The 23,013-nt window shown below is 45.2% G+C and overlaps 1 protein-coding gene across 2 annotated transcripts in view; it reads left to right on the plus strand.

The window, feature by feature from the left end:
* The first annotated feature begins 6,272 nt into the window (after window positions 1-6,272).
* The window catches only part of MAP3K15 (mitogen-activated protein kinase kinase kinase 15), a 147,789-nt gene continuing 131,048 nt past the window's right edge, over window positions 6,273-23,013 (plus strand). The window contains exon 1 of one of the 2 annotated variants that reach the window (XM_021932574.2): window positions 6,273-6,922. In XM_021932574.2, coding sequence (XP_021788266.2) covers window positions 6,562-6,922 — 361 coding nt within the window. In that variant the 5' untranslated portion in view covers window positions 6,273-6,561. The remainder of the gene's footprint in view (window positions 6,923-23,013) is intronic. The other variant, XM_021932573.2, reaches the window with a different exon arrangement.

Here is a 23,013-nt window from a genome sequence, read left to right on the forward strand (position 1 = left end):
TGTGGTAATGGTGGTGGGACAGACTGATAGGTCAATGCAATAGAGAACCCAGAAAGAGACTCATACACATGCACAACTGAGTTTTGACAAAGGAGCAATTCAGTGAAGGAAGGACAAGCTTTCCATCAAATGGTGCTGAAGCACTTGAACATCCACAGGCAAAAAAGTAAACCTCAACCTAAATCTCACATCTTATACAAAAATTACCCCAAAATGGATGATGGACTTACATGTAAAAGTGAAACTATAAAATTTTTTAGAACGAAACATAGGCAAAAATCTTCAGGCCCTAGTGCTACACAAAAAATTTTAAAATGTGGAACCAAAAGCACAATCCATAAATGGAAAAAATTGATAAATTGGACCTCATCAAGATTAAAAACTTTTGCTCTGTCTGTGACAGTTCTTGTTAAGAGGATGAGAAGACAAGCTACAGACTGGGAGAAAATATTTGCAAACCACATATCCACCAAAGGATCTAGAGTATACAAAGAACACACAAAACTAAAGAGTTTAAAAAAAATCCAACTAGAAAATGGGCACAAGATGGCTGGGCATGGTGGCTCAAGCCTGCAATCTCAACACTTTAGGAGGCTGAGGCTTGCAGATGACTTGAGGCCAGGAGTTCAAGACCAGTCTGGGCAACATGGCAAAACCCCATCTCTACTAAAAATACAAAAATTAGCAGGGTGTGGTGATGGGTGTCTGTAGTCCCAGCTAAACAGTGGCTGAGGCACGAGAATCACTTGAACCTGGGAGGTGGAGGTTGAAGTGAACTGAGATTGCACTCCAGCCTGGGTGACAGAGTGAGACTCTGTCTCAAAAAAAAAAAAAAAAAAGAGTGGGTGCAGGCATGGTGGCTCATGCCTGTAATCCCAGCACTTTGGGAGGCCGAGGCGGGCAGGTCACTTGAGACCAGGAGTTTGAGACCAGCCTGGCCAACATGGTAAAACCCCGTCTGTACAAAAATACAAAAATTAGCCAGGCGCGGTGGCACGCATCTGTAGTCCCAGCTACTCGGGAGGCTGAGGCAGGAGAATTGCTTGAACCTGGGAGGTGGAGGTTGCAGTGAGCTGAGATCGCACCACTGCACTCCAGCCTGGGTGACAGAGCGAGACTCCATCTCAAAGAAACAACAACAACAAAAACTAGTACATGAAAGTTTATAGCAGCTTTATTTATAATAGGCAAAAACTGGAAACAACCCAGATGTCCTTCAAATGGTGAATGGTTAAAGAAACTGTGGTATATCCATGCCATGGAATAGTACTCGGCAATAAATGGAATGGACTATGGATACATGCAACAACTTGGATGAATTCCAAGGAATGAGGCTGAATGAGAAAAGAATTTCAAAATGTTACATATTGTATGATTCCATTGACATAACTTTTTGTTTGTTTGTTTGAGATGGAGTCTTGCTCAGATGATCTGCCCATCTCGGCCTTCCAAAGTGCTAGGATTACAGCTGTGAGCCACTGTACCCTGCCATTTTGTATTTTGATTGTATCAAGGTCAATGTCTTGGTTATGATAGTGTACAACAAGATGTTAACATTGGGGCAAACTGGGTCAAGGGTACACTAGATGTCTCTGATTTCTTATTGCATGTGAATCTACAATTATCTCAGAAGAAAACATTTTAATTTTAAAAGTCTTTTACATACACAAAACAACAATAGAGACAAATATGGAATCCCCTAGAAGAGGACCATCAGGGTGGAGAGTAGTCTGGAAATGATGCCATGGAGAAATGACTGAAGGGCCTGGGACATGGGGTATCACCTGCAAAAGAGAAGACTTAAGGGGAATTCTTGGATAGTTGCCATGTGGAAAAAGAATTAAATTGGAGTCAGTGGGTGTGGCCAGGCACAGTAGCTCACACCTGTAATCCCAGCACTATGGGAGGCGGAGGTGGGAGGACTGCTTGAGCCCAAGAGTTAGAGACCAACCTGGCCAACATAGCAAGACCCCATCTCTACAAAAGCAATTAGCCAGGTATGGTGGCATACACCTGTAGTCCCAGGTACTTGGGAGACTGAGGCAGGAGGATTGCTTGAGCCCAGAAGGTCAAGGCTGCAGTAAGCCATGATCACACCACTGCACTCCAGCCTGGGCAACAGAGCAAGGCCCTGTGTGAAAAAAAAAAAAAAATAGCGGGTAGTAGTCACAAAGGGATTTCCTCTAAATATATGGAAGAGGTCAGGCATGGTGGCTCATGTCTGTAATCCCAACACTTTGAGAGCCAAGGCGGGAGGATTGCTTGAGCCCAGGAGTTGGAGACCAGTCTGTGCAACATAGTGAGACATCATCTCTACAAAAACATCAAAAAATGAGGTGGGAGGATTGTTTGAGCACAGGAGGTTGAGGCTGCAATGAGCTGTGATCGCACCACTGCACTCCTGCCTGGGTGACAAAGCAAGACCCTGCCTCAAAAATAAATAAATAAATAAATATATGGAAGAACTTTCCATGATGCCTCTACATTAGGACAAAGTTGTTTCCAGGACATGTACTTAGTAAGCGGCAAGGCAAAGGTAAGAACAAGACAGTTGTTCAATTAAACAGAAGAAACCAATCCAGCATTTTGCAATTTTCTTCTCAGTGGGGCTAGGGGGAGGTAGGAAGGGCATTGGGGGAAGGGGCCAGGGCATGCTTCAGGTGTGCAAATTGCTACACACAATGAGAAGGTGGGCTGTGTGTCCTAACTTCGGGGAAGGTGCTCATTAGCTGGGTAAATGCTGCGTTCTCAGCATTTACTCAGCAGGGTTTGTATTTAGAGGAAGATCTTATTCAAGCCAGAATTCACAGCTCCTGTGGGTCTCACTCCATCAGCAGGGCCCCAGTGAGAGCTGAGAGGAATTTGGGAAGATTGTGATGGGGACAACAGCAAGATGCTGGCAAGGGATTTTAAGTGGGCATCTTTGCCCTTATGAAGGCTGTGGCAGTCCCTGGAATAATTCCAGATGAACAGATATATTAGGAAAATTACTATTATTATGCATTACAAGGTTACAAAGAACACATGTGTCCTTTTACAGCATCATACAAAAAATGTCTTAGAACAAAGGTGTGGAGAGTTTTTCTGAACTTTCCTGCTTCCCAGCCTGGTCTGTGTGTTCTCACAGATTTCCTCAGAACCCATTTTCCATTCATTGACCACAGACGAGGATACATATGGAAGCTGCTTGTGATTTCTGCCAGGGCTGGAATGAGGGCAGGATTTCTTCATGGATTTATACAGATAGTTTCTGCTTTCTCTGGGGGTGGGAGGTGGATTGTATTAGTACTGAAGAGTGAAAAGAAGCTGAAATGCTTTATAAGTCCTATCCTGCACGTGTCAAAATGGTTTGTGACGTGCTGCCAAGGACACCCTCAAGAAAGTGAAAAGACAGCTCACAGAATGGAAGAAGATACTTGCAAATCACATATCTGATAAGGAACTTCTATCCACAATATATAGAGGATTCTTACAACTCAATAATAAAAAGACAAATACCCAATTAAAAAATGGGCAAAGGATTAGAATAGAAATCACTCAGAAGTTGTTATATAAACGGCCAATCATTAGCACACAACAAGATGCCCAATATCATTAGCCATCAGGGAAATACAAATTAAAACCATCATGAAGTACAATTTCACACCTGCTAGGATGGTCATAACCAAAAAAACAATAACGAGTGTTGGTGAAGATGTGGGGAAATTGGAACACTGCTGGTTGGTGAGAATGGAAAATGGTGCAGCCACTTTGGAAAACCGTGGAAATTTCTCCAAAGTTTAAACATAAAGTTAATCCTGGCGTGGTGGCTCACACTTGTAATCCCAGTGCTTTGGGAGGCTCAGGTAGGAGCCAGGAGTTTGAGACCAGCTTCAATGACATAGTGAGACCCCATCTCTACAAAAAAGTTTTTTAAAAAAACTGTAGAGTTAACATGTGACCTAGAAATCCTGCTCCTAGATATATACCCAAGATAAATAAAAACCTACGTCCACACATTGCATGATTCCATTTGTATGAAATGTCCAGAACAGGCAAATCTACGGAGATGGTAGACTGATGGTTACCTAGAGCTGGGGATGTTGGGAAGAAGCGAGAGTGGTTTCTAATGGGTACTGATTTTTTTTTTTTGCACTGGGGAGTGGGGTGATGAAAATTTTATATAACTGATTATGGCCATAGCTGCACAACTCTATGAATATACTAAAAACATTCATTGAATCGTACACTCTAAATGGGTGAATTGTGTGGTATGTGAATTATAGCTCAATAAAGCTGTTATTAAAAAAGAGAAAACCTTTGGGCATAAACCCAGTAATGGGATTGCTGGGTGGACTGTTATTTCTGTTATAAGGTCTTTGAAGAATTGCCACACTGTCTTCCACAATGGTTGAACTAATTTCCACTCCCACTAACAGTGTATAAATGTTTTTCTCCATAGCCTCGCCACCATCTGTTATTTTTTGACTTTTTAATAATAGCCATTCTGACTGGCGTGAGATGGTATCTTGTTGTGGTTTTGATTTGCATTTCTCTAATGATCAGTGATGTTAAGGCTTTTTTTTCATATGATTGTTGGCTGCATGTATGTCTTCTTTTGAAGAGTGTTTGTTCATGTCCTTTGCCCACTTTTTAATGGGGCTGTTTGTTTTTTTCTTGTAAATTTAAGTTATTATAGATGCTGGATATTAGACCTTTGTCAGATGCATAGTTTGCAAAAATTTTCTCCCATTCTGTAGGTTTGTTCACTCTGTTGACACATACATGTGTATGTTCATTGCAGCATTATTGACAATAGCCAAGACACGAAATCAATCTAAATGCTCATCAATGGTAGATTGAATAAAGAAAATGTAGTACATATACACCATGGAGTAGTATGCAGCCATAAAAAATAATGAGATCATGTCCTTTGCAGGAACATGGATGGAGCTGGAGGCCATTGTTCTTAGCAAACAAATGCAGAAACAGAAAACCAAATACTGCATGTTCTTACTGGTAAGTGGGAGCTAAATGATGAGAACACATGGACACATGGAGGGGAACAACACACATTGGGGCCTATCAGAGGGTAGAGGGTGGGAGGAGGGAGAGTATCAGGAAAAATAACTAATGGGTACTAGGCTTAATGCCTGGGTGATGAAATCATCTATACAACAAACCCCCATGACACAAGTTTACCTATGTAACAAATCTGCACATATATACCCCTGAACTTAAATGAAAAACAACAGATTGTATTCCATAAATATATACAATTATTCTTTGTCAATTAGAAATAAAGTTTAAAATAATATTGCAATTGAAAAAAGGAAAACCTCCAAGTCTGTGACAGCGTCCGGTGCATTCTATCTTTTACAAAACAATGGCCTAGGTGCGGTGGCTCACGCCTGTAATCCCAGCACTTCGAGAGGATGAGGCGGGCACGTCGCTTGAACTCAGGAATTCACCACCAGCCTGGCCAACATGGTGAAACCCCGTCTCTACTAAAAATAAAAAAAAATAAAAAAATAAAAAAATAAAAAATTAGGCGGACATGGTGAGGTGCCTGCTTGCAATCCCAGCTACTCTGAAGGCTGAGGTGGGAGAATCGCCTGAGCCCCAGTAAGCAGAGGTTGTAGTGAGCCAAGAGCAGAGATCGCGCCACTACACTCCAGCCTGGGCGATAGCGACAGACCTTGTCTCAAAAAAGATAAAAAATAGGAATAATGGTATTACCCTCAGTGGCAACACTATTTTTTTAATATTTGTGTCCAAATTCGTGAAGTGCTTAAGAGCCGAGTGAGGGCCCCTTTGGGTTCACGGCATTTTCAAAGGTCAGGCAGGCAGCGTACTCGGAGTCTATCTTCCAAAGTTTGTTGCTGGTGCCTCCCCATGCCTTGTCAAGGTCACGGCGAAAGCCAGGACGAGCCGGCCTCTGGGACAGGGCTCAAGGAGGGCTGTGCGCTTGGCAACCCGGGATGAAGCATCCGTTCATCCCAATGCCGGGTGAAAACTATTAATACGTCTGTATTGAGTTGGGAATAGAACATTTCCATCCAACCGATGCCTTGAAAGAGTTTTTACCCTGCTCGAATGCTTCAAGTTGTTTTGAGAAAAAAGAAATTGGAGCTCCTAATGGTGATCAGGCTAGAGGGATGGCAGAAAAAAAAAAAAAAAAGTCCCCCAATTCCTGTTCCCGTGTTCGGCGTCTCCCGGCTGCGGGCGGGCGCTGCCTGGAGGGGGCAGCAGGGGGCACCCTCCCCACTCCTGCCCTGCCGCCCTCCCCGGCCCCCTCCCCGCCCCTCGCTCGCCCTGACGTCCCCAGCCCCCGCCTCTCTCTCTCCGGCCTTCAAAGGGCGCTGGGGGCCGCGAGGCCTGAGCTTCAGGCTGCAGCCTAGGGGCACTGCAGTCTTCGACCCGCCGCGGGGCTCCCGGTGCGCTCAGTTCCCTCGATTCACTTAGCGTCCCGCGCTTCAGGAGCAGGTGCCGGGACCGCCTGCGCGGCTGCCGTAACTTGTGCCTCCTAGCGGATCGCAGTCGCGGGCCACTCGCGCAGAGGAAGGGCGCGCAGGCGGGCACATGGAGAGTGGCGGTGGGAATGCTCCGGCCGGGGCCCTCGGGGCGGCGAGCGAGTCCCTTCAGTGCCCGCCGCCGCCGGGGGTGGAGGGCGCGGCCGGGCCGGCGGAGCCCGACGGGGCGGCGGAGGGCGCGGCAGGCAGCAGTGGCCAGGGCGAGAGCGGGGGCGGGCCGCGGCGAGCTCTGCGGGCAGTATATGTGCGCAGTGAGAGCTCCAAGGGCGGCGCGGCAGGCTGCCCGGAGGCGGGGGCGCGGCAGTGCCTGCTGCGGGCCTGCGAGGCCGAGGGCGCTCACCTCACCTCCCTGCCCTTCGGAGAGCTGGACTTCGGGGAGACGGCCGTGCTCGACGCCTTTTACGACGCAGGTGAGAGCGGCTTCGTCCCCACCTCAGTCCCACTTTACCTACCCTCACACGAGCCAGGGCACCCGCCCCGCCCCCTCGTCCCGCTTCCCCTCGTCCCCCGTCCACTCGTCCTTCTCCATTTCCCCCTCTTCCTTCTCCCCCTCGTTCCCCTCCCTTCTCCCCCTCGTTCCCCTTCCTTCTCCGTCCCCTCCCCCAGTCTCCCTCCTCTCTAGTCCCCCCGCCCTTCCCCCAGTCCCTCCTCCCACTAGTCTCCTCTCCCCCTAGTCTCCTCTCCCCCAGTCTCCTCTCCCCCTAGTTCCCTCTCCCCCTACTCCCCCCTCCCCAGTCCCCCCAGTCCCCCCTCTCCCTAGTGCCCCCTCTCCCTAGTCCCCCTCTCCCTAGTCCCCCCTCCCCTTAGTCCCCCTCTCCTCCCCCTAATCCTCCTCCTCTCCCCCTCTGCCCAGTCCTCTCTGCCCAGTCCCCTCTGCCCAGTCCCCCTCCAACTAGCCCGCTTCCTATCCCCTCACCCCCTGATTCCTCCAACAGGACCGTCCTGCCTTTGAGGGAGGGTAGAGTCGTTAACGTTGTGCCCTTTTACAGATAAGAAAATAGAGGCCACCGGGCATTTAGACTGATTCTTCAGGCATCTTAAACATCAGATAACCCAAGAAACAACCTGTAACCCAAACCCTACCAAGCCCTCCTCCGAGTTATCCAACTTTTGCTTTCTCACTCCTGGCAGGTCTCTTACGGCCGTGGGGCCCAACGTAGGCTACATATTAGAATCACCTGGGAAGCTTTTAAAACTCTGGATGTCCAGATGGGACCCCAGACCAATGAAATAAGCACCCGAGGCCTCAGAAGTGTCGTGCTTCTCAGGCGATTCCGTTTTGCAGCCAGGAGTGGAAATCGGTGTCGCGTGTGTGTGTGTGTGTTGGCTCTACTTAGAAATACCCAGTGTTCTTTTGCACACTTCAATTCTCGTCCCCAAAACACTGACGGTGGAGTGTGATCCACCACCCTGTGATGTATATTTTATCCCATAATGCACAGCATTCACGGGTTCGAGGGCACCTTTGCTGGAGTGGGACTCTGGGTCTCTAAACTCACTATAATAAATGTGCCGTGAGAATCCAGCCTTAAGAACCGTACTTTGGATTGGCAAGAGTTTCTCTTGGTGTGGGATGAATTGTTGCTTAACGTTTTTTCCCTTACAGCGCCTTTGGTGACAAACCTCTGGCACCTGGGTGACGTTCAGAAGCATTATATGTGAGACAGTTTACCTGGGAGTCCTTGTGCCTCAGTTTCTCCACTGGTCAAAGGGAGTAACAGTGCCTGTCCTAAACCTAAGAACTGATGAGCTAGGATGGGAAGTTGCTTTGCTGTAATAGTAAGCTAGGATTATTAGGATTCAGCCTCTGCTGCAGGCAGCACGGATCTGTGTTTCCTGCAGAGCAAATTCTCCCCAGCTGGAAGGGGGCGGAGGTGCCAGGCTTGTTTAAACAAGTGGCAGCTGGACCCATTGAAAGCACTCTCCTGACATTTCTGACCACACTGAGTATGCTCTTAACATCTTTTTAGAAAAGTCATTCGGGAGCCCACTTCACCTAGAACCACTCCATCTTCTCAACTCCTATTCATTCTGCTCCAAAATTGGAGTTCGAACAGACTCTTCTCTGAACGGTTAAATGTTCCTTTTGCCATGAGGCACAACACTCTCCTTCCTGCTGGTGCCACCTCTGAAAGATTCGTGTGCAGTGGCTTTTGCTTTTTCTGGGGCGGAGTGTGTGTGTGTATGGGGCCTCTTCTAACACACAGGTCGACTGTGAAGATGCAGTCGTCAAATCTCAGGCTTTCAATTCTGGAACCACACAACAGACGCGTCACCTTGGCTCACTCCGGCCTGGATGGCCTAGAACGTTGGGCTGTACCATGAGTTCCCTTTGGTTAACCTTGTCCTGGTCTTGGGTAAATCATTTCTCAGTGCATTAGAATTACTTTCAGAGGTTTGAAAAAGTACATACACAGTAGAAGTGGGTTCCTGGGCTAAACATGACGACCTTCACGGTCTCCTGGATTCCTCCTCTATCACTCATAGCTTTTTGGCATTTCCGCCAAAATTCTAAAACCACTCTGTCCAATTTGGTAGCCACTAGCCCCAGGTGGCTCTTGACAGTTAAACTGGTTAGAATACGGTAAAAATGGTAAGTTCCTTGGTTGCACTAGTGGCATTTAAGGTGCTCGATAGGCCAGGTGCAGTGGCTCACGCCTGTAATCCCAGCACTTTAGAAGGCCAAGGCGGGAAGATTGCTTGAGTACAGGAGTTCGAGACCAACCTGAGCAAAAAAAAAAAAGTAAAAATTAGCGGGACGTGGTGGCACCCATGTGCCTGTGGTCCCAGCTACCCGGGAGACAGAGGCAGGAGGATCACTTAAGCCCAGGTTGATGCTGCGGTGACCTGTGTTTATGCCACTGCACTCCAGCCTGGGTGACAGATTGAGAGCCTGTCTCTAAATAAATAAATGCGTGCTCCGTAGGCACAATAACTCCCAGGTAGGACAGTGAAGTTATAGAACTCGTTCCTCATCTCGGAAAGTCCTATTCAACAATGCTGTTCTGGAAAAAACCTTGCGGGGTAGGGGAGCTGTTGAACGGCCCAAGATTTTTTTTGTTTTTTTGTTTGTTTGTTTGTTTTTTAAGTCCTGGGATACATGTGCTGAACGTGCAGGTTTGTTACATAGGTATACACGTGCCATGGTGGTTTGCTGCACCCATCAACCTGTCATCTAGGTTTTAAGCCCTGAATGCATTAAGTATTTGTCCTGATGCTCTCCCTCCCCTTCCCCCGCCCCCCACAGGCTGCGGGGTGTGTGTGTGATGTTCCCCTCCCTGTGTCCATGTGTTGTCATTATTCAACTCCCACTTATGAGTGAGAACATGCGGAGTTTAGTTTTCTGTTCCTGTGTTTGCTGAGGATGATGGTTTTCCAGCTTCATGTCCCTGCAAAGGACATGACCTCATTCTTTTTTATGGCTGCATAGTATTCTGTGGTGTATATGTGCCACATTTTCTTTATCCAGTCTAGCATTGATGGGAATTGGGTTGGTTCCAAGTCTTTGCTATTGTAAATAGTGCTGCAATAAACATACATGTGCATGTGTCTTTATAGTAGAATGATTTACAATCCTTTGGGTATATACCCAGTAATGGGATGGCTGGGTCATATGGTACTGCTGGTTCTAGATCCTTGAGGAATCGTCACACAGTCTTCCACAATGGTTGAACTAATTCACCCTCCCACCAACAGTGTAAAAGTGTTACTATTTCTCCACATCCTCTCCAGCACCTGTTGTTTCCTGACTTTCAAATGATCGCCATTCTCACTGGTGTGAGATGGTGTCTCATTGTGGTTTTGATTTGCATTTCTCTAATGACCAGTGTTGATGGGGTTTTTTTTTTTCATATGTTTGTTGGCCACATAAATGTCTTGTTTTGAGAAGTGTCTGTTCATATCCTTTGCCCACTTTTTGATGGGGTTGTTTGTTTTTTTCTTGTAAATTTCTTTAAGTTCTTTGTAGATTCTGGATATTAGCCCTTTGTCAGATTGATAAATTACAAAATTTTTCTCCCATTCTGTAGGCTGCCTGTTCACTCTGATGGTAGTTTATTCTGCTGCGCAGAAGCTCTTTAGTTTAATTAGATCCCATTTGTCAATTTTAGCTTTTGTTGCCATTGCTTTTGGTGTTTTAGTCATAAAGTCTTTGCCCATGCCTGTGTCCTGACTGATATTGCCTAGGTTTTCTTCTAGGGTTTTTATGGTTTTAGGTCTAACATTTAAGTCTTTAATCCATCTTGAGTTTATTTTTGTATAAGGTGCAAGAAAGGGGTCCAGTTTCAGTTTTCTGCATACGGCTAGCCAGTTTTCCTAACACCAATTATTAAATAAGGAATCCTTTCCCCATTGCTTGTTTTTGTCAGGTTTGTCAAAGATGAGATGGTTGTAGATGTGTGGCGTTATTTCTGAGGCCTCTTTTCTGTTCCATTGGTCTATATTCCTAGGTATTTTATTCTCTTAGTGGCAATTGTGAATGGGAGTTCACTCATGATTTGGCTCTGTGTTTGTCTGTTATTGGTGTATAGGAATGCTTGTGATTTTTGCACTTTGATTTTGTATCCTGAGACTTTGCTGAAGTTGCTTATCAGCTTAAGGAGTTTTTGGGCTGAGGCCATGGGGTTTTCTAAATATACAATCATGTTGTCTGCAAACAGGCAATTTGACTTTCTCTTTTCTTGTTTGAATACCCTTTATTTCTTTATCTTGCCTGATTGCTCTGGCTGTAACTTCCAACACTATGTTGAATAGGAGTGGTGAGAGCATCCCTGTCTTGTGCAAGTTTTCAAAAGGAATGCTTCCAGCTTTTGCCCATTCAGTATGATATTGGCTATGGGTGTATTTTAAATAACTCTTACTATTTTGAGATATGTTCCATCAATACTTAGTTTATTGAGAGTTTTTAGCGTGAAGGGGTGTTGAATTTTATCGAAGGCCTTTTCTGCATCTATTGAGATAATCATGTTTTTTGTCATTGGTTCTGTTTATGTGATCGATTGTGTTTGTTGATTTGCGTATGTTGAACCAGCCTTGCATCCAGGGATGAAGCCGATTGATCGTGGTGAATAAGCTTTTTGATGAGCTGCTAGATTCGGTTTGCCAGTATTTTATTGAGGATTTTCACATCGATGTTCATCAGGGATATTGACCTGAAATTTTCTTTTTTTATTGTATCTCTGCCAGGTTTTGGAATCAGGATAATGCTGACCTCATAAAATGAGTTAGGAGGAGTCCCTCTTTTTCTATGGTTTGGAATAGTTTCAGAAGGAATGGTACCAGCTCCTCTTTGTACCTCTGGTAGAATTCAGCTGTGAATCCGTTTGGTCCTGGGCTTTTTTTAGTTGGTAGGCTATTACTGCCTCAATTTCAGAACTTGTTACTGGTCTTTTCGGGATTCGACTTCTTCCTGGTTTAGTCTTGGGAGGGTGTCCAGGAATTTATCCATTTCTTCTAGATTTTCTAGCTTTTTTGTGTAGAGGTGTTTATTGTGTTCTCTGATGGTAGTTTTTATTTCTATGGGATCAGTGGTGATTGCCCCTTTATCATTTTTTATTGTGTCTATTTGATTCTTCTCTCTTTATTAGTCTTGCTAGTAGTCTATTTTGTTAATCTTTTCAAAAAAACAGCCCCTGGATTCATTGATTTTTTTTTTTGAAGGTTTTTTCATGTCTCTATTTCCTTCAGTTTTGCTCCCATCTTAGTTCTGTTTCTTGTCTTCTGCTAGTTTTTGCGTGTGTTTGCTCTTGCTTCTCTAGTTCTTTTAATTGTGATGTTAGGGTGTCGATTTTAGATCTTTCCTGCTTTCTCTTGTGGGCATTTAGTGCTATAAATTTCCCTCTAAACACTGCTTTAGCTTTGTCCCAGAGATTCTTGTACATTGTGTCTTTGTTCTCATTGGTTTCAAAGAACTTCATTATTTCTGCCTTAATTTCGTTGTTTACCCATTAGTCATTCAGGAGCAGGTTGTTCAGTTTCCACGTAATTGTGTGGTTTTGAGTGAGTTTCTTAATCCTGAGTTCTAATTTAATTGCACTGAGTCTGAGAGGCTGTTTGTTATGATTTCCCTTCTTTTGCATTTGCTGAGGAGTGTGTTACTTCCAGTTATGTGGTCGATTTTAGAATAAGTGCTCTGTGACGCTGAGAAGAATGTATATTCTGTTGATTTGGAGTGGAGAGTTCTGTAGATATCTATCAGGTCTGCTTCGGCCCAAGTATGTTTTAGGGCCATCATCTACGGGAAATTTAAGTACTTCCTGTCTACTGTTCTCACAGCAAGTCAAAGTCAGGTTTGACTCTGGTTTTCCATCTCCTTGTCCTGTTTCGTGGGGTCCTGTGTGGGTCTAAATCTTGTGGCTGTGTCACTAGCACGTATGGTGGATTGGATGAGCTGCAGGAAAGTGGCAGGCAGGCCTTGGACATAAGCAAGAACAAGTGGGTGCTGTTGGAAAAGGAAAGTACCATGGGCTGAGAGGGGCAGGGCATGTCCCATTTGTGTTTTCTAAATTATTTTAAAATATTTATTTTTAAATTTTTGTACGTATATATATGTAGATTTTTTTTTGAGACAGGGTCTCACTCTGTTGCCCAGACTAGAGTGCAGTGGCACGATCTTGGCACACTGCAGCCTCAACCTCCCGGGCTCAAGTGATCCTCCTACCTCAGCCTCCCAAAATGCTGGGATTACAGGAGTGAGCCACCACCCCTGGCACATTTTGTTTATTTTTTGTAGAGATGAAATCTCACGCTATGAGATCTTATGGACTCGAACTCTTGGGCTCAAGTGATCCTCTCATCTCAGCCTCCCAAAGCACTAGGATTACAGGTGTGAGCCACCACCCCCGGTCCTTGTGGTTTTTAAAATTGTGACAAAATATGTATAACAAAATTTACTATTTTGACCATTTTAAGTGTTCATTTCAGTGGGATTACATATATTCACACTGTTACACGACCATCAACAATATCCATCTCCAGGCCGGGCATAGTGGCTCAAGCCTGTAATCCCAGCACGTCCGGAGGCTGAGGTGGGCAAATCGCCTGAGCTCAAGAGTTCAAGACCAACCTGGCCAACATGGTGAAACCCCGTTTCTACTAAAAATATAAAAATTAGCCGGGCGTGGTGGCGTGCACCTGTAGTCCCAGCTACTCAGGAGACTGAGGCAGGAGAATCGCTTGAGCCCAGGAGGCAGAGGTTGCAGTGAGCCAAGATTGCACCACTGCACTCCAGGCTGCACAACAGAGCAGGACGCCATTTCAAAAAACAAAAACCAATACACTGGCCCGGCGCGGCGGCTCACGCCTGTGATCCCAGCACTTTGGGAGGCCGAGGTGGGTGGATCACCTGAGGTCGGGAGTTTGAGACCAGCCTGGCCAACATGGTGAAACCCTGTCTCTACTAAAAATACAGCTACTTGGGAGACTGAGCCAGGAGAATTACTGGAATCTGGAAGGCAGAGGTTGCAGTGAGCTGAGATCGTGCCATTGCACTCCAGCCCGAGCCGACAACAGCGAGACCCCGTCTCCAACAAAACCCTAGAAACCAATATGCATCTCCAGAACTTTTTTAAAAATACTCTTTTTTAGAGCAGTTGTAGGTTCACAGCAAACTTGAGAGGAAAAGTACAGAGTGTTCCCATCAGCCCCCCTGCCCTCTCCCACAAACTCCCCTATCATGAACATCTTCCATCAGACTACAGCACTTGTGGCAATTGATGAACTTACACATATGTTGACACATCATACTCACTTGAAATCTAGTTTACATTAGGGTTGAGTTTGTTAGTTTTTTTGTTTTCGTTTGTTTGTTTGTTTTTTGAGACAAGGTGTCACTCTGTCACCCAGGCTGGAGTGCAGTGGCGTGATCACGGCTCACTGCAGCCTCGGCCTCCCTGGGCTCAAGTGATCCTCCCACCTCAGCCTCCCGAGTAGCTGGGACTTATAGGCATGCGCCACCGTGCCTGGTTAATTTTGGTAGACTTTTTTCAACTGCATCCTGTGTCTCCCTCCTAGAGGTTCTCAGTGTTTGTGAACATCTTAAAGACTTGAGGCAAGTTGCAGGAAGCAAAGAAGACCTGTGTGACTTTGTCTCATACTTTCCCAAACATTTTGACGGGTAGAAGCTATTCTCCCAGGATGCTGTAATTGAACACACTTATTGTAGTAGGAAGTCTTAAAATGACATTGGGACTGGTAGAATACAATGCTTTTTACCAGTTAGGTGGTTAGTTAATGACCAGTGTAAGTGAGAGCCTCTACCTAGATGCTAATTAGCAGCCTTCTTGAGTTAGCTATTAACTGCTTAAATGACAAGAACAGCTTCTGAGGCACAAGTGATCTTCCCATACCTGTTCTGTCTGGCTTTGCTTAACTTCATTCTTCTCTGAACCTCCTTTAAATGTTACTTTCCTGACCCAGGGGTCCTGCTTCTGATTTTTGTTTTTTCCTTCTGTTATGTGCACAGTGATCTTAAAAGTTGTGAACTATTGCAACCCACACTAGAATGTTTTCATATTTCCTGAACATTGATAGAAAAATTAAGACTAGGCTGGGCGTGGTGGCTCACGCCTGTAGTCCCAGCGCTTTGGGAGGCCAAGGCGGGCGGATCATTTGAGGTCAGGAGTTAGAGACCAGCCTGGCCAACATAGTGAAACCTGTCTCTACTAAAAATACAAAAAATTAGCTGGTCATGGTGGCACACAGCTGTAATCCCAGCTACTTGGGAGACTGAGGCAGGACAATCGCTTGAACCCGTGAGGTGGAGGTTGCAGTGAGCCAAGATTGCGCTACTGCACTCCAGCCTGGGTGATAGAGCAAGACTCCATCTCAAAATAAATAAATAAATAAATAAATAAATAAATAAATAAATAAACCTGCTACTAGTTTGTCAGTTTCGTTATTCGATATGTGGTTTTGCTCTAGTCTGATGATAACTCTTTCTGGCTGGCTTGTACAAGAGTCATTGTGGGGTATAAAGTGTGGTGGAGATAGAGAGGTGGCCGCTAAAGATTTGTGCTGTTGCCAGGTGTGGTGGCTCATGCCTCTAACCCCAGCTCTTTGGGAGGCTGAGGTGGGTGGATCACCTGAGGTCAGGAGTTCGAGGCCAGCCTAGTCAACATAGCAAAACCCCATCTCTACTAATAATACAAAAATCAGGCCAGACGCAGTGGCTCATGCCTGTAACCCCAGCACTTTGGGAGGCTGAGGCGGGTGGATCACCTGAGGTCAGGAGTTTGAGACCAGCCTGGCCAACATGGTGAAACCCCGTCTCTACTAAAAATACAAAAAATTCGCTAGGTGTTGTGGCAGGTACCTGTAATCCCAGCTACTCAGGAGGCTGAGGCAGGAGAATCACTTAAACTCGGGTGGCGGAAGTTGCAGTGAGCCGAGATTGTGCCATTGCACTCCAGCCTGGGCAACAAGAGTGAAACTCCGTCTCAAAATTAAAAACAAAACAAACAACCCCAAAAATTAGCCTGGCGTGGTGGTGCACACCTGTAATCCCAGCTACCTGGGAGACTGAGGCAGGAGAATTGCTTGAACCCAGGAGGCAGAGATTGCAGTGAGCCAAAATCATGCCACTGTGCTCAAGCCTGGGTGACAAGAGCGAGACTCCATCTTAAAAAAAAAAGAAAAGAAAAAGAAAAGATATATGCTCATAGTTATTGTTGAGAACCAAGGACTGCATCTCCCAGCGTCCTTTGAGTCTACGTAGACTCATCCCTACTACCATAAAGGTGAGAGTGATGTCTGCCACTTTTGGGTCAAGTTTTTGGTGAATCCACTAGGCCTTCCCATATCTGTTCATCCCTTTCCATGGTCCCCATGGGGACCTTGGAGGCCCCATGTAGATGATGGTGGTGGCTCTTGATGGAAGGCACCTGACTCCCTGAGTTACTCTTTGGAGGACAGCTGGCAGAGGAGGAATATCTACTTTGGATTTTGCATATGCAAGACAGAAGCTTTTATTTGGTCCAGTTACTGAGATTTTGGCATTGTTTGTTATAGTGATGAGAGAGTGCAACTTCGGTTTTGAAAATCTAGTCCAACTGCTAGAAAATTGTCTCCTAGGGCATGCGTTACCAAGAGAAAGTCAGGCAGTGGGTCATCTCATGTCAGGGATCATTACTGTTCATAGTACATGCCAATCATGGGGTCCCTCACTATGCTGCTGTGGGCTAAGAAAATAGAAGTGAGATGCTTAGACCATCAGCCATCAGGTTAATACTAGCTTTGGGTGGTGGAGGGAGTGGGGGTGGGTGGAGACATTTTATCTTCCTTTATGGTTTCATCAGTTTTGGAGGCTAGGTAACTTTTTCAAATGTTTTATTTTTGTTATTATTTTTTACATAAAATCTTTCAAAAAAGAAATGGTTTGGTGCTGTAGGAACCCTATATCTACTTTTGTTTCTGTTTTTTGTTTGTTTGTTTGTTTGTTTGTTTTGTTTTTTGAGAGGTGATCTCGCTCTGTTGCCCAGGCTGGAGTGCAGTGGCACGATCACAGCTCACTACAGACTCTACCTCCCTGGCTCAGGTGAGCCTCCCACCTCAGCTTCCCAGGTACCTGGGACTACAGGCACACGCCTCCACATCCGGCTAGTTTTTTGTACAGATGAGGTTTTGCCTTGTTGCCCGGGCTGGTCTTGAACTCCTGGGCTCAAGCAATCCACCTGCCTTGGCCTCCCAAAGTGATGGGATTACAGGTGTGAGCCACCATGCCCAGCCTTAGGTAACTTTTTCCTTTGGTATAAAATGATACTGTAGTGATTGTTAGTTTTATCTGTGAGCAGTGTGGGCTTTTTTTTTTTTTAAAACAAAAAAGATATGAAATGATTTTAAATAAACCTTAGCTGTGGTTTTTCCTTGCCACTTGCCTACATGTGAGTTATGTCTGGCTTCTCCCTCTGTGGTTGGTGTCTCTGGATTCTTTATTAGCTTGATTACATTGCATGGCAAAGAGCAATGTTAGCCAAACATCAGTATGTTCTTCACATTTCCTCCTTATCCTTGGGCCCTCGTGACTAGTGTTGGCCAGTGCGATGTGAGCAGCAGCAACAAGCATCACTGGGCTTAAAGCAGTTAGATGGTCGCTCCTCCATCTCTCTGCCTCTGTTGTAGATTTGAAGATCAGGATTAAAAATAGCAATTAAACCATTGAAGCCTTGGGATTTGTCTGTTGTGTGGCAGCATAGCCTACCTTATCCTGACTAATAGAGCATCATGCATTCTAAAAATACCAAACCCTCTCTTTCTCCTTCTTTTCTTTTCTTTCCCCCCTCTGCTCCCTCCCCTCCCACAGGCTCTTGCTCTGTCACCCAGGCTGGAGTGCAGTGGCACAAACGGTCACTGTAACCTGCCTCACCTTCCTGGGCTCAAGCAATCTTCCTACCTCAGCTTCCTGTGTGTGTAGCTGGGACTAAGGTGCACGCCACTATGCCCAGCTATTTTTACTTTTTTGTAGATATAGGGATCTCACTATATTGCCCAGGCTAGTCTCAAAGGCTCCTGAGCTCAAGTGATCCACCTGCCTTGGCCCCTCAAAGTGTTGGGATTACAGGCATGAGCCACTGTGCCTGGCCCAAAGAGGGACAGTGACTCACAGTTTGGCATGACTGGGGAGGCTTAGGAAACTTAAAATCATGGCGAAGGGGAGGCCAAGGCACGTCTTACATGGTGGCAGGAAACAGAGCACAGGGGAAACTGTCACTTTTAAACCATCAGATCTCGTGAGAACCGCTTGCTGTCACGAGAACAGCATGGGGAACCTTATAATCCAGTCACTTCCACCAGGTCCCTCCCTCCACTGCATTAGGGGATTACAATTCGAGATGAGGTTTGGGGACACAGCCAAACCATATCAGTCCCCACCCACCCTGTAGTCTTCCTCTGATCAGCGTATCTGAGCCAGCTTTCTTTTTTTTTTTTTTTTTTTTTTTTTTTTTTTTTTTTTTTGGAGACGAGTCTGCGGCTCTGTCACCAGGCTGGAGTACAGTGGCCGGGAATCTCTGCTCACTGCAAGCTCTGCCTCCAGTTCAGCCTTCCATTCTCCTGCCTCAGCCTCCTTGGCCTGGGACTGCAGAGCCACCTGTGACTAATTTTTTGTATTTTAGTAGAGGCGGGGTTTCACCGTGTTGGCCAGGATGGTCTCGATCTCCTGACCTCGTGATCCGCCGGTCTCGGCCTCCCAAAGTGTGGGATTGCAGGCGAGCCATGGCCATCTGTGTTCAGCTTTCATATCCAGAAGTTCTTCCAAGGGAGCCTCGTGGACTCCCATCACTCCTCCACCAGGCTTTTGTGCTGGGGACAACCATCACGGGCAGAGCAATTTGTGAAATGAATTACTACTTTTTGAGACTGATTCTCTGTCACCCAGGCTAGAGTGCAGTGGCGTGGTCTTGGCTCACTGAAACCTCCACCTCCCAGGTTCAAATGATTCACCTGTCTCAGCCTCCTGAGTAGCTGGGATTACAGGCATGTGCCATCTTGCCTGGCTGGTACTGTATTTTTGGTAGAGATGGGGTTTCACCATGTTATGGGCTGGTCTCGAACTCCTGACCTCAGGTGATCCACTTGCCTCAGCCTCCCAAAGTGCTAGGATTACAGGCATGAGGCACTGCACCCCAGCCCTTAAATAATTATTGATTTAATGATTGATCTTCTGCCAGACAGTGAACTGTTCAATGGCCAGGAGCCAGGTACAGTTTTCTTTGCCACCGTTTGAGTGATTGCTAGGAATATCTACCCAGCTCCTGTTAAAAATAATCATCAGTGGGCACAGATGACAGCTGGCTTCTCCTGTTGGGATAAAGCAGAACTTATGTGGTGCCCTCAAAAGAAATTTAGAATGCAGTTTCCAGTGGCATGTTGAAAATGGTAGCCAGGCCGTAGATAGAGTGCACTTACGATTTTGTTAAGAAATAACATCCATCCTAATGACACATTTCTAGGTCTGAACCTTTCTCTTCAGTGGTGCGTATCTGACAGAAGAGACTAGAAGAACTCACACTGGACATACTGGGATGGAAGTAGTGGTTTCAATTATATGCTGAGAATGCCGGTTCTTTTTCTTTTTGTTTGTCCGTATTTTCCATACTGTATGTTATTTTCTAGAATATAAGTATAATTTTTACTTTAAGTACAGTAGGAGATTAAAGATGGGTAACTCAGAAACCTTCTCCCTCTCTCCCTCCCTGCTGGAGAGAGTGGCCGGGTGTGCTCAGGCTAGACAGCAATGACTGCTCCAAGGGGCCCGGCTGCAGAAGTCCATGGCAGGACCTCAGCTGTCTTCTGTTGGACCTGGCTGTTGGCTTGCCTACAGGGGCCCTGTCCTGAGCCTCCTTCCTTTCCATGCTGCTTAGTGCTACTGACTCAGAATGGAGCCTGGAACTTTCCTCACCTTAGTCATGTGGGCCAACTTTGAAAGAAGCATTGCACCTGCAGCATTTAATGGAGAGACATTGCTGTTTGAGCCTTGAGTGCATTTTAGAGTAGATATCTGTGGGCTGGTCTGCTACCTTACTGGCTGTGTATTATCTGTTATTAGGGCAAAATGTATTTTCAGTTCCCTGCAGTGAACTTCCAAACATAGTTTTGGAATACAGGCCATAAACTGTTTTTTAAAAGTCTTCTATGTATCTGGCTTTGAAATAGGTGCTGTTTCGATCGCGGCCAAATAGCATGGTTGGGATAGGACTGAACTTTCTATAAAGTAGGCTGGAAAAATTCCTGTTGCCCAGTAACTTGCACAGGTTTTGGCAATTGTGTGTGATGGTACTGGCAGAATTGCCTGGCTGTTGTTGGGGCTTGGTTTGGGGAGGGAGAGTGGTTGCGAAGCAGAAGGGAGTTGAGTGGTGGGTGAGTCTTGGCAGGAAGTAGAGCTCATTCAGGAACTGGGGTCTGTGGCAGGCCATCCCAGGGGCCAGGCAGAACTGGACACAGATAGGGAGGGGAAAGAGAAGGTGGAGAGAGGCAGGAGCATTTGATGTAGATAACTTTCCCTCTTAAGTTATTTTATCATGGAAAATTTCAAACATGTACATTACCCAGCTCTGACAATTATTATCCTGCTGTTCTCATTTCTTCTTTCCTCTATCCATTCCCTACCTCATACTTGATTATTCTTTTTATTTTTTATTTTTGTTTTATTTTATTTATTTATTTTGAGATGGAGTCTTGCTCTGTCACCCAGGCTGGAGTGCAGTGGCGCAATCTTGGCTCCCTGAAACCTCCATCTCCCAAGTTCAAGCTATTCTCCTCCCTCAGCTTCCTGAGTAGCTGGGATTACAGGCGTATGCCACCATGCCCAGCTAATTTTTGTATTTTTAGTAGAGATTGGGTTTTGCCATGTTGGCCAGGATGATCTTGAACTCCGACCTCAGGTGATCCACCCGCTTGGCCTCCCAAAGTGCTTGGATTTCAGGTGTGAGCCACCGCACCCAGCCAATTATTCTTTTTAAACATTTTGAATGTGAAATGTATAGGCATTGCGATATACAAATCTCAGCTGTACAACTTTAAAAAATGACTAAAACTGTCTAACGCGACCCCCATCACAATATAGAGAAATTTCTGTTTTTCCAGAAAGTTCCACCATGTCCCCTCTCCCTCAATCCTCCCTTTACCCCTATAAGGCTATGACTGATCTGCTGTCATCTCTGTAGATTAGATCTGCCTTTCCTAGAGCTTCATCTAAATGGCCTCATACAATATGTATTCTTTGGCGTCTGGCTTCGTTCATGCAGCGTGATGTTTTGGAGATTTGTCCATACAGTTGTGTGTATCTGTAGTTTGCTCCTTTCTAATAGTATACAATTTTATTGTAAGAATATACTGCTTAGTTTAGGCATTCTCCTATTGATGAATGTTTGGGTTGCTTCTAGTTTGGAGTTGTTACAACCAAAGAAGCTGTGAACATTTGCAATTTGCAAGTGTTTGTGACTTTTTGTGGACCAATGTTTTTATTCCTCTTGAGTAAATACCTATGAGTCGAATGGCTGGATCAAAGGGTTAAGTGTGTGTCGAAATATATCAGAAACTTCCAACTTTTTTTCTGAAGTGGTTGTACCATTTTATATTGTGTCACACCAGTGTGTGACAGTTTCAGTGGCTTCACGTCGTCACCAACACTGTATTACCAATCTTGTCAATTGTGGCTCTTCTTATAGGGGTTGTGGTGGTTTCTCCTTACAGTTTTAATTTGTCTTTCCCTCATGATTAATGATGTTGAGTACCTCTCCATGTGCTTTTTGGACATGTAGATATCTTCCTTTGTGAGGTGTCCATTCTAGCCACTGACACATTTAATTGGGTCGTCTGTCATCTTATTATTGAATTATGAGAGGGTTTTATATATTTTGGATTTAAGTGTTTTGTCAGAAATAAATTTTGTGAATATTTGCTCCCAGACTGTGGCTAGCTTCTTCATGTACATATTTGTGGCTTTTGATGAGCAGAAGCTCTTCGTTTTGATGAAGTCTAATCTAGAATATTATTCTTTTATGATTGCCTGCTGTATCTTCCCTAAGGAACGTTCCAGGTTGCAGTTGTGCAGATACTCTTTTATATGTTCTTCCAAAAACTTTGTTTCAGCTTTTACATTTAGATATGTGATTCATCTCAAGTGAAGTATGACACGTGTGCGTCTTGACAAACCAAGCTTGATGCCTTAAACACGTGGGATGCCGGTCTTGCCTCACGATAAGTGCCCCCAGGTACTTTGAGTCCAGAAGACAGGACCACTACTGCCTCCTCCTCATCTCATTATCCAGATAAGTACAGGAAGTGCAGGTTATCCTTGATGTAGTGGCCTGTCTGCCTTCCAGAGCAAAAACTTTCACCAGAGACCTGTAATGAAACCTTCTAAACATGTCTTCTATTATTGTGTCACACTGGCCCTGGTGATACAGGTGGTGACGGAGAAAGAACATTTGCTTTATAGGCCAGAGTTTGGATTTCTACCGTCTTGTTCATTGGCTGTGTGAACCTGGATAACTTACTTAATATCTCTGAGCCTCATTTAAAAAGATCCCTGCATAGAGATTCAACCTCTGTGCCTTGAACTTAGTAAGTGCTCAGTAAATGTCAGCACCCTCCCCGACCTGCACCACTCCCCTCAACCCCCATCAGTAAACATACCAGAACCCCAGTGTAGAATGAAATGTGCTTTGTGAAATAATAAATTGCTGAAACCCGGTGTGTGAACTTTTTCACAAAGTGTTAATGTTTCCATAATTTAAACTACTTTGTTGGAATAACTACATTAGGAAATATATGATACATGCCAAAGCTTGCGTTTAGGTTGAAATTAATGGTATCGATCAGTAGCTATATATTTCCATTTATCACATTTCACTTGTTAGTGTATATTTTTATACATTATTTAAAATCAGCAAAGTTATATAGTAAAATAAAAAATGCAGGGCTCAGATCCCTTGGGCAGTTATCATGTAGTGGGGTTGCCTTATACGCCTGCAGTTTGTAAGGAAAGTTTTCAAAATTTTGAGAT

The sequence above is a fragment of the Papio anubis genome, chromosome X (assembly GCF_008728515.1).
Source record: "Papio anubis isolate 15944 chromosome X, Panubis1.0, whole genome shotgun sequence".
NCBI classification, from domain to species: domain Eukaryota; kingdom Metazoa; phylum Chordata; class Mammalia; order Primates; family Cercopithecidae; genus Papio; species Papio anubis.